General features: G+C 44.3%; 1 protein-coding gene across 3 annotated transcripts in view; it reads right to left on the bottom strand.

The window, feature by feature from the left end:
* Positions 1–627: 627 nt before the first annotated feature.
* The window catches only part of SLC25A37 (solute carrier family 25 member 37), a 38,347-nt gene continuing 24,230 nt past the window's right edge, over positions 628–14,744 (bottom strand). The window contains exons 2-4 of one of the 3 annotated variants that reach the window (XM_070952357.1): positions 8,981–9,209; positions 4,282–4,338; positions 628–1,278 (exon numbers count right to left, since the gene is read on the bottom strand). In XM_070952357.1, the coding sequence (XP_070808458.1) occupies positions 758–1,278; positions 4,282–4,338; positions 8,981–9,209 (807 nt within the window). In that variant the 3' untranslated portion in view covers positions 628–757. The other 2 variants (XM_070952359.1, XM_070952358.1) reach the window with 2 other exon arrangements.

Here is a 14,744-nt window from a genome sequence, read left to right as displayed (position 1 = left end):
CCCAACCCCCATCTGTCCCACACAGACACCCCCGGTCTGAAATCCCTTCAAGTACATTGGAAGGAAAAGAAGAAAAGAAAAAAAAAACATTTGACAGCCAGTATAATATCAGACCAGATTTGCTCGGCGCTATTCTAGTTTAGGAGGAAAATACTCTTCTTACCAATGGAAACAACAAAAACAGTAAAGCCCTTTAAAATTCACAAAGCAGTCACCCTGGCACGATCTTCTTCTTTTTTTTTTCCCTTAAAAAAATAATAGAAAAATAAAGGATAAACATTATCCATCTATTTTATCCATCGCGTAATTGTCTCTGTTCGGTTTAAAGGCATTAGTCTTTTTGGAAAAGCTGCCCATAGCTGAAGCATTTGTCTTCCCCCCCCCCCGATACGCAACCCTCCCCAGCTTAGCCCCCACCTCCCCCAAGCATTCCAGTGAAAAAATAAGTACAAACTTGTACAAATCTCATCACACTTATCAACACCCTAGAAAACTATAAATACAGGTCTAAAAGAATAAACATTTTGATTTAGCAAAAGCAGGAAGAAGATGGGGAGAAAGAGCCATCTCCTCTCCAAAACAACATCCTTTGGTGCACGCACACACACAAACACAGGCGTAATCCAGTCAGGGATCCACCAGCTATCTTTACAAATGGCCATAAAGAACCTGGTGAGGTTTACACACACACAGAAAGAGAGAGAGAGGCCGACAGCTTTCTCAGAGATTTTGTCTGCAGTTGCTCCGGGGCGATCCCTCAGCAAGGAGCGCCTTTCTTCAATTGGCGTTTGGTAAGGACGTACTTGAAAAATTCATAGACGGACCAGGCGATGGCAGTTGAAGGCATCTGGTAGATCACACGTGCTTGGACGCCCTTAAAATACCCGGTGACCCCTCCCAGTTGGTAGACTGTTCTAAAGGCGTTGGCCATGCCAGAGAGGTGCCCGCTAATGTTGACAGAACTCAACACCAGGTTCTCCTGAGTGTTGAGCAAGGTCTTGCAAACGTCTAAGGGGGTCGTGGCCGCCGCTGCCACGGCTCCCGCCACGGCCCCCGAAACGATGTGCGAGCGAGGGTTGTATTGTCGCTGGGGGTTGATTTGCTCCTGCATGAACTCGTAGGTCATAAAATGGATGGCTTGGAAAGGGATGTTCATGGTGAGCTGGGTGGTGTAGCTGCGGTAAAAGGCCCCCAAGCCTTCAGTCCGATGCACCGTCCGGATGCATTCCGTGACTGTCTTGTGCGGAGAATTGTACATCTGCATGCGTTGCTTCACGACTGGCCATCAGGAGATCAGGCGTGGCACGCGTCCCCGGATGGAAAAGGAAAGCAGAGCGAAGGAACAACAAGAAGAGAGACAAGAAACAACAAAAAGAAATCCAAGTTAGATCAAGGTCACACGCTTGAGTGGAAGATACCCATTCCTGAAGGGCCACCTGGGAGCAGGGCAGGAAAGTTGCAGTGGCTGCCGTGTGATTTATCACTTGCCTAATCCCGCTGCACCAATTCGAATCTTTTCCAAGCAAAGGACAGAGAATAGTGCCTCTTTTTAAGGTTGGCTGGGATGCTTTCCCCTCACTGCCATATTGCAAGCACGTTACAAATGTTACAAATGTTAGCAAGGAGTTCTCTGACTGGTTGCTGGGTGGGCGTGGCCATGGCCTAGTCGGCCTCCTGCGTTTTTGCCCTCCCCGGACTCCGGAGGCTTTCCTTGAGCCTCTGGGAGGGTGGAAACGGCCTCCCCAGGCTCCAGGGACCCTCTGGAAGCCAGAAATGGGCCCAAACTTCTGGTAGGCCCGTTTTTTGCCCTCCCCGAGCCTCCGCGCATGCCCTGCACTTACCTGCATCCAAAACGGGCCGTGTGGGGGACTCCTGGGAGGGGCGGGGTGGGCGGGGCCAGCCAGGAGTGGGATTTGGGGGTTCTCCGAACTGCACAGAAACTTAGCTAGAGGTTCTCCTGAACCGTTGCGAATCCCCCAGCAGCCCACCCCTGATTACAGGCCTCCTTTCATGGAGCAGAGAGTTGTTCTTGGATATGAGGAGAGGAGAAACTATTGGCTAAAATGCTCTCTTCATAATTATATCAGAGATATCACTAGGGGATAATATTTTTAGCGCAGGGTTGAACTGAGGGGGTCCTTGGTGCTCTCTGAGCTTGGTTCTTTGCAGATGTTTCACTACCCAACTGGATAACCTCATCCACACATCTGCTGATTTTACTTAGTGGAGTAAGGAATTGTGTGCGAGAAAACAATCAATCTCAGAGATTACCAAGGACCCCCCATTATCTTTTTGATCATCCCTAGGAAGAATTTCTTTTGCTAGGCAGTCCTCCACTTACAACAGTTCATTTAGTGACCAATCCAAGTTAAAACGGCACTGAAAAAAGTTATTTATGACCATTTTTCACACTTATGACCACTGCAGCATCCCCATGGTCATGTGATTTACATTGAAAAACTTGACAACTAACTCACATTTATGATAGCTGTAGTGTCCCAGAGTCATGTGATCCACCTTTGTGGCCTTCAGACAACCGAAGTCAATGGGGAAGCTAGATTCACTTAACCGCCAGGTTACCAATTTAAGAACTTCAGTGAGTCACTCAACCAAGGTGACAAGAAGTCGTAAAATGGGCCAAAACTCACGTAACAAATTTCTCACTTAACAACCTAAATTTTGGGCTCAATTGTGGTCGTACGTTGAGGACTACCTGTACTCTTCTTATAACCCTATGACAGTGATGGCTAACTTTTTTCTCGTTGTGTGCCAAAAGCATGCGCACGTGACAGCGCACACACGTGACAGCACTCATAATGCAATGTGTGTGTCCCCTGCGCATGAGCGCATGACCCCCCCACGCTCCTTCCACCTCCCCCAGACATGCATACGTGATCCCCCACGATGCCCCTGCCCCGGTGCGTGCAATCCCCTGCCGTTTTTGGCCTAGCAGGCCTCACTGCAGCCTCCTGGGCCCAAAAACGGGCTGTGGGGAGGAGTGCCCTCCCCGTGCTCTGCCCCCCCCCTACACATGTGCACGCGACCCCCACTCCCTGCGCATGTTGTGACCCTCTTGCGTATGTGTGTGCGTCTCCTGCATGCACCCCGCCCCCCGCGCATCCTAAAAATCAGCTGGCTGGCAGGAGGCGCGCGCATGTATGCACAGTGGAGCTGAGTTGGGTGACAGCTCACATGCCCGCAGAGAGGGCTCTGCATGCCATGTGCCATAGGATTACCATCTGTTGTGGCCCACCAGCGGCCTGCGCGGATCATGGCTGATCCCGATGACAAGGAGGCTGGTGTGGTGTCGCGCCAGCAGCCTGTGCAGCCGGCGCTCGCGTCAGACAGCGAGGAGGCTGAAGAGGATGTGGTGCCAGAGGCAGAGACTCAGCCAGGGCCTTCAGAACTTCCAGAGGTTCCTTCAAGTGGAAAGAGCGAAGTGGAGGAGCCTCTCCTCAATGCTCGGGCACGCAGGGCTGCCAAAAGGCAGGAGTGGCTACTCAGGAGGAGGAGATCTACTCGAGAGTAGGGCTTGAGGATAATTGGCCACTCCCTTAGCCTATTTAAGTGGCATGCAGCTAGTGCTTTCTTGCTAGAAACAATGTCTCATTATTACAGAGCATCTTGGAGAGCGAGCCACTTCTCATATCTGGTTTTCTGGGCTGGTTGCCAACCTTTGTTGGACTTTGTTGTTTTTTTTTTTTTTTTAATTAATTTATATGCCGCCCTTCTCCGGAGACTCAGGGCGGTTTACAATGTGTTAAGCAATAGCCTTCATACTTTTGTATATTTTATACAAAGTCAGCTTATTGCCCCCACAAACTGGGTCCTCAATTTACCTACCTTAGAAAGGATGGAAGGCTGAGTCAACCTTGAGCCTGGGGAGATTCAAACTTGCAATAATTGCAGACAGCTGAATGTTAATAACAGGCTTTTAGTCTGTTGAGCTATCCAGGCTCCTTGGATAGGAAAGTTGTTCATAATAACTTTAATAAGGATCCTTTCCATGGGAAGCCTGCATTCTCGAAAGGGCTTTGTTTGGAATGAAACAGTGTTTGCGAAGCTTGGTGTGTGTCACATTCTCTGGGAATCCGAAGCTGGGACAGAACACCATCACGGCCCTATGATGTTAAAATAAATTCCGTATATCTCTCTTAGAAACTTCTGATAGCTGATATGGAACCCTGATGGGCAATATAATGCATATCTCAGATAAATTTTTAATTATCCTTCCCTTCTCTCAGCCTCACTGGGCCAATTGCCCCCCAAAAAAAGCATTACCTTCTGCTGGATTCATGACACCATCGTGAAGAAGTGTAGCCATACTCCCAGCCATGCCTGCAAAAGAAGAAACCAAGACAGGCCCCTTTCACAAAGCAAGTTTTGACAAGCCATCTTTGATCCTGAGCACAAAACTGCATCCCCTTAATGATTAGCACTCAAGCCTCCAGGCTCATTATGCATCTTGCAAACCAACCTAACATATTGCAGATCATTTGAAAAAGAACATACAGTATCACAGAAGTACACATCCTAAGAATCACATACAAAAGGAATATAAAGAATTGCATTTAACAGCTGTGAAACAATTTCTTTTTAAAAAAAATCTGAAGGTACCAAATGGAAACCTCCACAATAACAATTTTTAAAAATATCTAAATAAATGTCCATGAACTTACCAACAGCATGGCTGGGAAGAATAAAAGGTTTTCTTTCTCATTTTTTTTTTAAAAAAAAGAATATGTTGCCTAGATTTACAGATGCTAGAAATATACAACGTGGAGCTATGTTATTGCTGGCAGCCAATCAGAACTCTTTCCAAAATTACCATTAAATTAGAACTTTCAGTGCGATAGAGAATGTCAGCTGGCATTATGTTTTCCCTAACCTCACCAATAGCGGCCCTTCAGCAAGTTACTCAAAGGGCACAAGTTAAGTAAATAAAAACTTTGCTATATATAACCAGAAATATAACCATTTGAACTCAATTATCAGCCATAACATATGACAAAAGATTTCCTTTGTGGTGGCAGAGAACATTTGGAATTGTCTTAATAATGACGGCAAAAAACTATTACTATAGATCAAGGGTGTCCAATCTTGTCAACTGTAGGATTTGAGGACTTCAACTCCCATCCTGGGAAGGAAGGAAGGAAGGAAGGAAGGAAGGAAGGAAGGAAGGAAGGAAGGAAGGAAGGAAGGAAGGAAGGAAGGAAGGAAGGAAGGAAGGAAGAAAGAAAGAAAGAAAGAAAGAAAGAAAGAAAGAAAGAGAGAGAGAGGGAGAGAGAGAGGGAGAGAGAGAGAGAGAGAGAAGGAAAGAAAGAAAGAAGGAAAGAAAGAAAGAAGGAAAGAAAGAAAGGAAGGAAAGAAAGAAGGAAAGAAAGAAAGGAAGGAAGAAAGAAGGAAAGAAAGAAAGAGGGATGGAGGAAGGAAGATAGATAGATAGATAGATAGATAGATAGATAGATAGATAGATAGATAGATAGATAGATAGATAGATAGATCTAGGAAGCTGCAAGGAGGCCTACTAGGCTCAAAACATGGGGCAGGGGGGCGGCTCCCCTCCCGCGGCCCGTTTTTGCTCCTGGGGGGTGTAGGAGGCCAAGTGCTGCCTGTCACACCCCCTGGCCGTGCCCACCATGGCCATCCCATCCAGCTGGTCATTAGGGCAGAGAACCAATTGTTAAATTATTTGAATCCCACCATTGCGCCTCCACCTCTCACCCACCACTATGGCAACAGATCACACGAGCCATTTAATGGGCTCCATCCCACTCTGGGTTTCCCAGGCCCACTGGCAGAAGCAGGTCTACAGTGCCTTCCAGAAAAGTATTAAAGTGGGGGCCGTTCTAATCTCTGGGGGAATGATGTTCCAGAGAGAGGGAGCCACCACAGAGAAGACCCTTCCTCTGGGTCCCACCAGGTGTATCTCCATCGGGGATGGGACCCACAGCATCCCCTGCCTTCCCACTCTGATGGGTTAGGTAGATGTGACTGGCAAGAGATGGTCCCTCAGATCACCTGGTCTGGGAGTTGACGTTTACTTCAATTCTGGGAGTTGAAGTCTACAAGACTTAAAGTTACCAAGGTTGGACATCTCTGCTGTGGATTAATGCACTGAGAAACAATTGACAAATGCTAATATAATCTTAATTAATGGAAAATAATTTAATCTCAAGGATTCACAGGGCAATTGAGAGTTCCTCTTCAAGGTCAGGGAAGAGATATCTATATCCTTTTTTCCCTTCACTCTAACAAACACTCTCTATACGGAAAAAACTTACGGTTATTGAAATAAAATGTCAACTATCCATGTAAAATTCATAATCCCACTCGTGCATCTTTAAATCAAACTGAGCATAAGAACAGCACTCAGCACCCTTCATTAAAATTACCGTATTTTTCGGAGTATAAGATGCACCTTAGTTTTGGGGGAGGAAAATAAGAAAAAAAAAATTCTGCCTGTGCCTACCAGCATCCATCGGTATTCATCTGGATAGCATCCTGTCAGTGTGTGAGATTGTTTGGAAACTGAAACAGTATTTGCTGTGTGAGCAACAAGGAAGGAGACAGCAAGGAGCCTGGGCATGGCTTAGGTTAATTGTTCTAAAGCTGCATGCTGTGCTGATCTCTGAAACTAAAACTGAAACTGAAACTCCCCTCCTCCGCTTGTGTTTTGCTTGCTGCTGCAAACTCTGACAGTCCTTGCAGCAAATAGCGAACAGCCAGGTCAGCTTCAGCACATTATTGCAGCCTGATTCAGCACGAGCAGCTGATTGGCGGGTGGACCAGCCTCCCTCAATACCCCCAATCAGCTGTTCCAGGCTGCAGGGATTGCCATAGACCATCACCTCCTCCATGCCTCGTGTATTTGGCTACATTTGGCATATAAAATGCACCCAAATTTTCACCCTCTTTTAGGGGGGAAAAATGTGTCTTATATTCTGAAAAATACGGTATATTGAACTTCGAATTATTAATCTTGCATAACCCCAAATTCTGCATTATGTAGAAAGGCCACATGACCAAATTTAAAAATGTTCTATCTCAAGAGAGAGAAAAAAACTTTACTTGAAATTATTTCTCTTGGAAATAAAACAATTATCTCTTTCCAGTATTCCGAAGTTAAACCATGGAGGATTACCCACTAATTCCTCCTACTTTGGTCTACTTCTTGGAGGGCAAAATAAAAAAAAAAATTAATCTGAAACTCTATTCTGATCAGTTAGAATGTTTTCTCTCTTATCCACAACATCAACACTAGAAAAGATGCATTCAGACAACTTGCCTTTTTAAAGTAAATCATTATACAATGAAAGCTCCGGGAATATCACATTATTGTGTGGTATTCATTGTTCTTAAACAAAGAGAAACAGGCATCATCTTGAAAAATACATATTATTAATACTGATGGATGCTAAGAACATTATAAACAATTTCTTAGACTGTGCCACTTTAAATACCGTAATTATAATCACAAGTTAAGCCAATAACATTGAAGAATACTTTGGTGTGAGACAAGGAGGAGTGCCTTGTTTATTACCATCTCAGCCAGAAATAATCTCCAGAAAAAATCACTAATCCAGGTTGACCTCCAAGGACCTCTACCAGTGAGGCAACTATGGTGAAAAGCAGTACCACCCTGGCCCCAAAAACAGCATCTTCAAAAAAATGGGAGTGATTCCCTCAAACTGAAGATGGTACTTTGATCTTCTTAATATGCCTAAGCATCACATATTACCTGTTCCAGGCACATAATTCAAATTTTAGGTCCTAACATCCTACCAGAGCAGGGAAGGAAGGAATACTGCAGGTCACCTCTCCGAAGAAGGTGAATCTAGTGGGACCAAGAAGTAAGGCATCCAACATGGTAGCATGTTGAATAAGATTGGTATGTTGCCCCCAACAATCTGGGTCTTCATTTTACTGACCACAGAAGGATGGAAGGTTAAGTCAACCTTGATCCGGTCAGAATTGAACTCCTGGCTGTGGGCAGAGTTAGCTTACGATACTGCATTCTAACCACTGTGCTGGCATGGCTCAATTAACTGCCTATCTAAGGAGATTACAACTCTGTATTTCTTGTATATTAAGAGAAGTGCACCATTTTCGATTTCAGTGTCTTCCAAGCAAACAGGATTTTGGTGGCATACATTTAAATATTAATGTATTCTTTCATTCAGTGCCAAGAAGATCTAAATAAACAAACAAAAATCAGTGAAAAGCTATTTGTGTTAATTGGAGGATAATAGAAATGCAATTAGATGCATATTTGTGAACTGCCGATTAGGAGACTGCAGAATTTATTCTAGCGCACAGTTTGCTACGAAGCACATAATAAGCATCAACGTGGATCCTAAAAGCAGAAATTCCAATTATAGAACCAATATGCCTCTGAGTGTCATATGCTGGAGAGAAAGACTGGTAAATTTTTAAAGACAGCTGGCTGATTATTATAGGAAGTAAAAAATGTCGGACCAGAGGTGGAGATTGGAGTGATCCAAGCCAGCTTGTAATTTTACATTCTTGGCAGCACAGCCAAATATGGTAAGATTTAGCAGTGACAAAACAGATTTCTGGAGAGAAGCGAAACCCGAAATCTAAGAACCAAATTTTCCTAGAAAGCTGCCCATGTTAAGACCGACAAGCTATTTCAGACAACTCCTTCCCAGAGCCCAATCAGAGGTATTTAGGATCAAAACACTTTAACGTCTAACTTTTAGAGGAACTGGAGCACTACGTATCTTCGGTATTCTTCATACGTGCGTGCCTCTAAAACTGAGCAGGTGCCTGTAGGAAATAGACAAGAAGTTGAACGTAGCAAGAACGCCTTGGTTGCCAAAGATGGAGTCTTCCAAGCGTCTTGTTTTTTGTCTCTCCAGAAGCAGAAATTGCATGCTGAAGATGTCAGACCACATGAAAAAGTACGCAAGTCGAGTCAAAGCGCCAAGAGGGCACCCATTGGGTTATGTCAATATACCATTGGCCAGATGGCTGTTGCCTCCATGTTGAATAATGTCACTTAAAGTGCGTTTCATTTTTTCGTAGCAGGCAAAGTACAAGGCGTGGGCCGGGCCGGCTCCCAAGACGGTGACGTTAATTCCTCGCAGCGGCCTCCAGAGGCCTTCCGTGCGGACGATCTTCCTTAAGGCCTCAAAGACGCTCCGGTACTGAGCTTTGGGATCGGGTTGCAAACTCTGCATCCGAGTCTACAAGAAGACAAAATAGAAGAGGGATGATGTACAGGAGCAGAGAGAGGCTCGAGGCCTGTGATGTCTAACCCATTTTTTTTTTTTTTGAAAAAGTTTTTATTTTTATTTCTTATACACACATTGTAAATGTACATTCTCTTATCCATAATTAATCATACATATACATACTTTTTTTAAAGAAAGCATAACAGTAAAACATTTTAGTTGCATTCGGGGTTGCTCTTCTACCGTTTCTGTCCCCTCGTTTTACAACAAACCTTCTTCTCCTTCTTCTTTCTTTCCCTTCTCTACCTCCTCTCCTCTCCTACTTTCTTCCTTCCTCCTCTCCTTCCTCTTCCCTACTTCCCCTTCCTTTCCGCCAGTCCTCCCCTCTTTTTCCCCCTTTCTAACCTTCTCTCCTACTCTTTTCCCCTATCTTTTCTTCCTCTCCTTTCCCCTTTCTTTATTTTATTTTATTTATTTTTTTATTTTATTTCAAATTTATATACCGCACCTTCTCTCGAAAGACTCAGGGCGGTGTACAGTCAGATAAAAACATACAATACAAACATTAAAAAAACAATTAAAAGGATATATATTAATTTGGCCCCAGTTTAAGATAGCGAACTAATTAAAAATTAAAAATATGTTAAAAAATATGTTAAGCCAGCCCAGCTTGCTGGAAAAAGAAGGTTTTAAGGGCACGGCGGAAGGAACCGAGGTCTTGGATTCTCCTTATCTCTGGGGGCAGCTGATTCCAGAGAGTAGGTGCCCCCACAGAGAAGGCCCTCCCCCTGGGGGTCACCAGCCTACATTGTTCTTCCCTTCCTCTCTCTCCCTCTCCTCTTCTATCTTACCCTTTCCTCCTCTCTTCTTTGTTTCTTCTTTGTTGTCCAATATTTCCCCTATCTGGTATCCCAGCATCCCCAATTTTATATTAATATCTACTTTCTTTCCAATTTCCTTTCAATTTTGCCTAATCTATCTCTTCTATCCTCATAATTGTACATTTATATTAAAACATTCATTCTTCCCCCACCCCCATCGCTGCGTGCCGAATGCTCCTCCTGCACCCCCTGCACCCTGAGCATGTCCACGCGACCCCCCTCTGCCCTGTTTTGGGCCTAGTAGGCCTCTCTGCAGCCACCTTGGAGCAAAAACGGGCCGCACCCCCACGCGCTCCCTGTGCAAGACCCCCATGCATGAGCCTGTGACCCCACTCCCCACGCATGTGAACATGTCTCCCGCATGTGTCCCGCCCCCCTGCATGCATGGCAGAGACCCAAAAATCAGCTGGCTGGCAGGAGGCCCATGCGCATGTGGCGGTGGAGTTGAGCTGGGGTGACGGCTCACGTGCCCGCCGAGAGAAATCCGCGTGCCCTCAGAGAGGGCAATGCGTGCCCACCTTTGGCATGCATGCCATAGATTTGCCATCACGGCTCTAGGCTCCTCCTTTGGGGAGGAGACATACCTAATCTTGGAACAGCCTTCAGATAGTTCTTGACTTATAACATTTTTTTTTCAAAAAAATATGTTTTATTGATACATTTTTTTTAAATAAACATTAAAAGTTCCATATCCATCTGAACAGTGTGTTGTCTGGGCAGTTTCCAATCTGTTTCTATTACTTAGCCATTGGTAAAACAAGTCCCATGTTTAAAAGTATTCTGTTTCTTCCTTTTCTTTTCTTTTCTTTTCCTTTCAGTGTTAATCTGTTAACAAGAGCCTCTGTGGTGCAGCGGACTAAGTGCTGTTAAGTGCTAGCACTCAGCTGCCAGCTGCCTGCAAATCTCACCAGGCTCAAGGTGAATTACCTGTACCAGCATAGAAAAAGTAGACAGGGCAAAGGAAAAATGTGGACAAAGTCCAGAGAAAACTAAATGTTACTTAACCAAATCTGAAGTTAAGCGGAATATTAAAAAAAAAACCCCATGAATTAAATATAGGGAATGTGATTATTTCCCACAATGCAATGGGGGAAAATGCCTGTAAAAACCCAAGCATGTAAAAACATGTTTTTGGAACATGCCAGGAGGGGGTGCTCCAAGCCTGCCCAGCATGGCAGTGCCATCTCCAGCAAAGTTATTGCAAGGCCCTTTGAGGCCAATATGGGTCTACAGAGAAGGAATACATACTTTGGGCACAGATCTCAGCAATGGAGACCCATCTTAAGCCAAATATATAGTGGCCAGAAGTGATAATACCTCTAATGCAGTGTTTCCCAAACTTGGCTATTTTAAGATGCATGGACTTCAATTCCCAAAATTCCCCAACCAGTATGCCTGGTTGAGGAATTCTGGGAGTTGAAGTCCATACATTTTCAAAGGGTCAAATTTGGGAAACATTGCTCTAATGCAAACCTGTAACATGAGAAATTAGATAGCCACTGGTTACTAATAGTTAGCAGTAATGATTTAGAACAGTGTTGGCGAATACGATTCGTCAACGGCACGTGCCAAATTTGGGCACGTGCCGGAAACCGGAAGAGCAGCCACCCAGTGCGCATACACACGCCGGGAAGATGATCTTCCGGTTTCCGGCGTGCACATGCGCACCAGCCACGTGGTCTTCTGGTTTATGGTGCGCATGCACACACGAAGATTCGCTGGCCGGTGCGCATGTGTGCACCGTAAACCGGAAGATCATCTTCCCAGCATGTGCATGGTACCGGGCAGCTGCTCTTTCGGTTTACAACATTCCCGCATACATGAAGACCAGATGACCAGCGCACTAGAACCCGGAAGAGCAACCCGGATGGCTAGTGTGCCTGGAGAGATGGCTTTGCGTGCCACTTCCGGCACGTGTGCCATAGGTTCACCATCACGGATTTAGAACATAGAACATAAAATAATAAGGTTGGAAGGGACCTTAGAGGTCTTCTAGTCCAAGCAGGAGAAGATCCGGACAAATGACTATCCAATCACTTCTTGATAACTTCCAATGATGGAGCACCCACAGCTTCTGGAAGCAAACCGTTCCACTGATTAATTGCCCTCAATGTCAGGAAATTTCTCTTTAGGAGATCCAGGTTGGATCTCTCCTGATGAGCTTCCATCCATTACTTCTTATCCTGTCCACAAGGTGCTTTGGAGAACAGATAGACCCCCTCGTCCCTGGAACAGCCCCCTCAAATATCAGAAAATTGCTATCATGTCACCCCTTGTCCTTCTCTTGGTTAGACTAAACCTTAAACACTCAAAGAGCCACAAAGTTCCTAACCAGAAGTTCCCCGTTCAATTCTGCAGCCGACCGGAAGTCAGTTCCCCCACCATAGTGTCTCCTCCTAGCGCGGCGTCTTTTTTCCTCTACCTGTCCTAACCGAAAGCCCTATCAATTGTGGAGCTGATCAGCAACAGGGAGCCGCAGCAGAGGGATGAAAGAGCCACATGCGGCTCCAGAGCCACGTCTTGCCGACCCCTAGACTAAACATACCTATTTCCCTCAATTGCTTGTCATATGATTTAGTCCCCAGTAGTCCCCCTTATCATCTTTGTTGCTTTATGTTGCTTTGTTGATGTGTCGTTGACATTGTGTCTTTCCCAGGGTGGATAAAAATAAAAAAAATCAGATTGTTTCCTGCATCTAAAAGTCTTAAACATAAGGTGTAGATTTCAGCTGGATGTCAGCAGAAAGTCTACTAGTAGTTTTGACAATACCCAATGACTAGACTACTTTTTTTTTCCCAAGCAGAGACAGAAATATCATCCATGACAGGTGCTGTGGCCCTTGATGCTTCCTGCATCAAGCTGTGACTGGTCTACCAGATTTAAGGCAGTCCTTTCTCCACCTCTTGTTGATTCAAAAATATCACAGCGCAGGAATGCACAAGACTAATGACTGGCGTGATTTAAATCCAAGCCGAATGCCTACAAAACTCCAGATGTCTCACCAGACATGTCCCAACAGCCTAATATCAACCTGACTAATGCAGGAGGACTATAATTCTGTTAAAAAAACGCCGCTTTTGTGCTCGTTACACATGTCTGAAAATGTACAGCCCTGAACATTTTCTACTCTGCAAGCATTAGCAGAAGATCCAACCTAATTCTTGGGCCATATGCTATAGCCAAGGCATCATCCCATTTTCCTGGGCATCACAATTCTTAGGTAACCATATAAGAAAGAAAGAGATGTCTACAGAGATTCTTAATCATCCAAGTTGTAGTTGCAAAGGTGTTTTTTTTTTTTTTTCTTCAAAAGGTAACTGGATTTTCTTGGGTCAATAGAAGCTTAAGAAGCTTCTTGAATGAGAACCAAAACATTTTCAAGGAAAAAAAACAAGGAAGTCCAGTCGCCTTTTATTTATTATTTTTATTATTATTATTTATTTAATTATATTTCTATACCGCCTTTCTCCCGTAGGACTCAAGGCAGTGTGTACAGTCAAGAAAAATATAGACACACAAACATCATAAAATTGCTAATTAAAATTATTACTTAGTTTGGTCAATTAAATAAAACCCAGAATTAGATAACATTTAAAAAATCATTCACATGTTCATATGTTTAGCCCCGCCTGTTGGAAAAAACACTTTGGGAGAAAAACATAGCTTCTTAGCCAGTGGTGAAATCCAAATTTTTTTTACTACCGGTTCTGTGACTGTGGCTTGGTGGGCGTGGTGTAGTTTGGTGGGCGTGACAGGGGAAGGATACTGCAAAATGTCCATTCCCACCTGGGGGAAGGATACTGCAAAATCCCCATTCCCTCCCCACTTCTGGGGGAAGGATACTGCAAAATCTCCATGCCCACCCCACTCTGGGTCCAGCCAGAGGTGGCATTTGCTGGTTCTCCGAACTACTCAAAATTTCCGCTACCGGTTCTCCAGAACCTGTCAGAACCTGCTGGATTTCACCCCTGTTCTTAACTAATTCCAAGTTTCTGGTTTCTAACCTTTCCCCTTTCTTGGATGGTTGTTTAATAATCAAGTTAGTTATTGAGTTATCTAGCAGGCTTGGACTGCTGAACTTGTAAAATTCAAGGGAAGTTGAGCAAGTCTACTCAGTCTGGTGGGATTTCTTCAGCTTCTCTGTGGATAAAGTGGTCCCCAGTTCACGCAACACATCCTCGTTCGTAACATTCAGGTCCTTCTCAAGAGAGAAAAATTATTCCTCTTATCTCATAATACTTTGCTGAGAGAAACAGCAAAGCTTAAATCCCAGGCTTCTCAGTTACCCAAGTCTAGCAAATCCCACTTCCACATAACCATCTATTTGAAAAGCCTGAACAACATGCAAATCTAATCTCCAAAAATCATTTTGTCAGCTCTAAATCCTCAGAAAACGCAGCAGAGGAATTATAGCGAATAAATACCAATTTGCCAGCTGCCAAAATTCTTGGCTTTGGCAAATCCCATTAAAAATCGCTTGTGCTTATGTGTTTGTGTAGACACAGACCTACACCTACAGTTGAATGAGAGATAATATAAGTTTTAAATGATTATAGTGTAAAGCAAATTAAAGAACCGCGTCAAGGGCAATATACAGTCTGGTTTTTATACATTGTCTATATAATTTATTTTAATGGAAGATGAGCAACGCTGAAAATATCTCAAT

This window comes from Pituophis catenifer, unplaced genomic scaffold (assembly GCF_029215685.1).
Source record: "Pituophis catenifer annectens isolate HBS135680 unplaced genomic scaffold, rPitCat1.0.hap2 SCAF_12, whole genome shotgun sequence".
NCBI classification, from domain to species: domain Eukaryota; kingdom Metazoa; phylum Chordata; class Lepidosauria; order Squamata; family Colubridae; genus Pituophis; species Pituophis catenifer.
The sequence above is the reverse complement of the archived record's forward strand: the minus strand, read 5'-3'. Positions and strand labels throughout refer to the sequence as shown.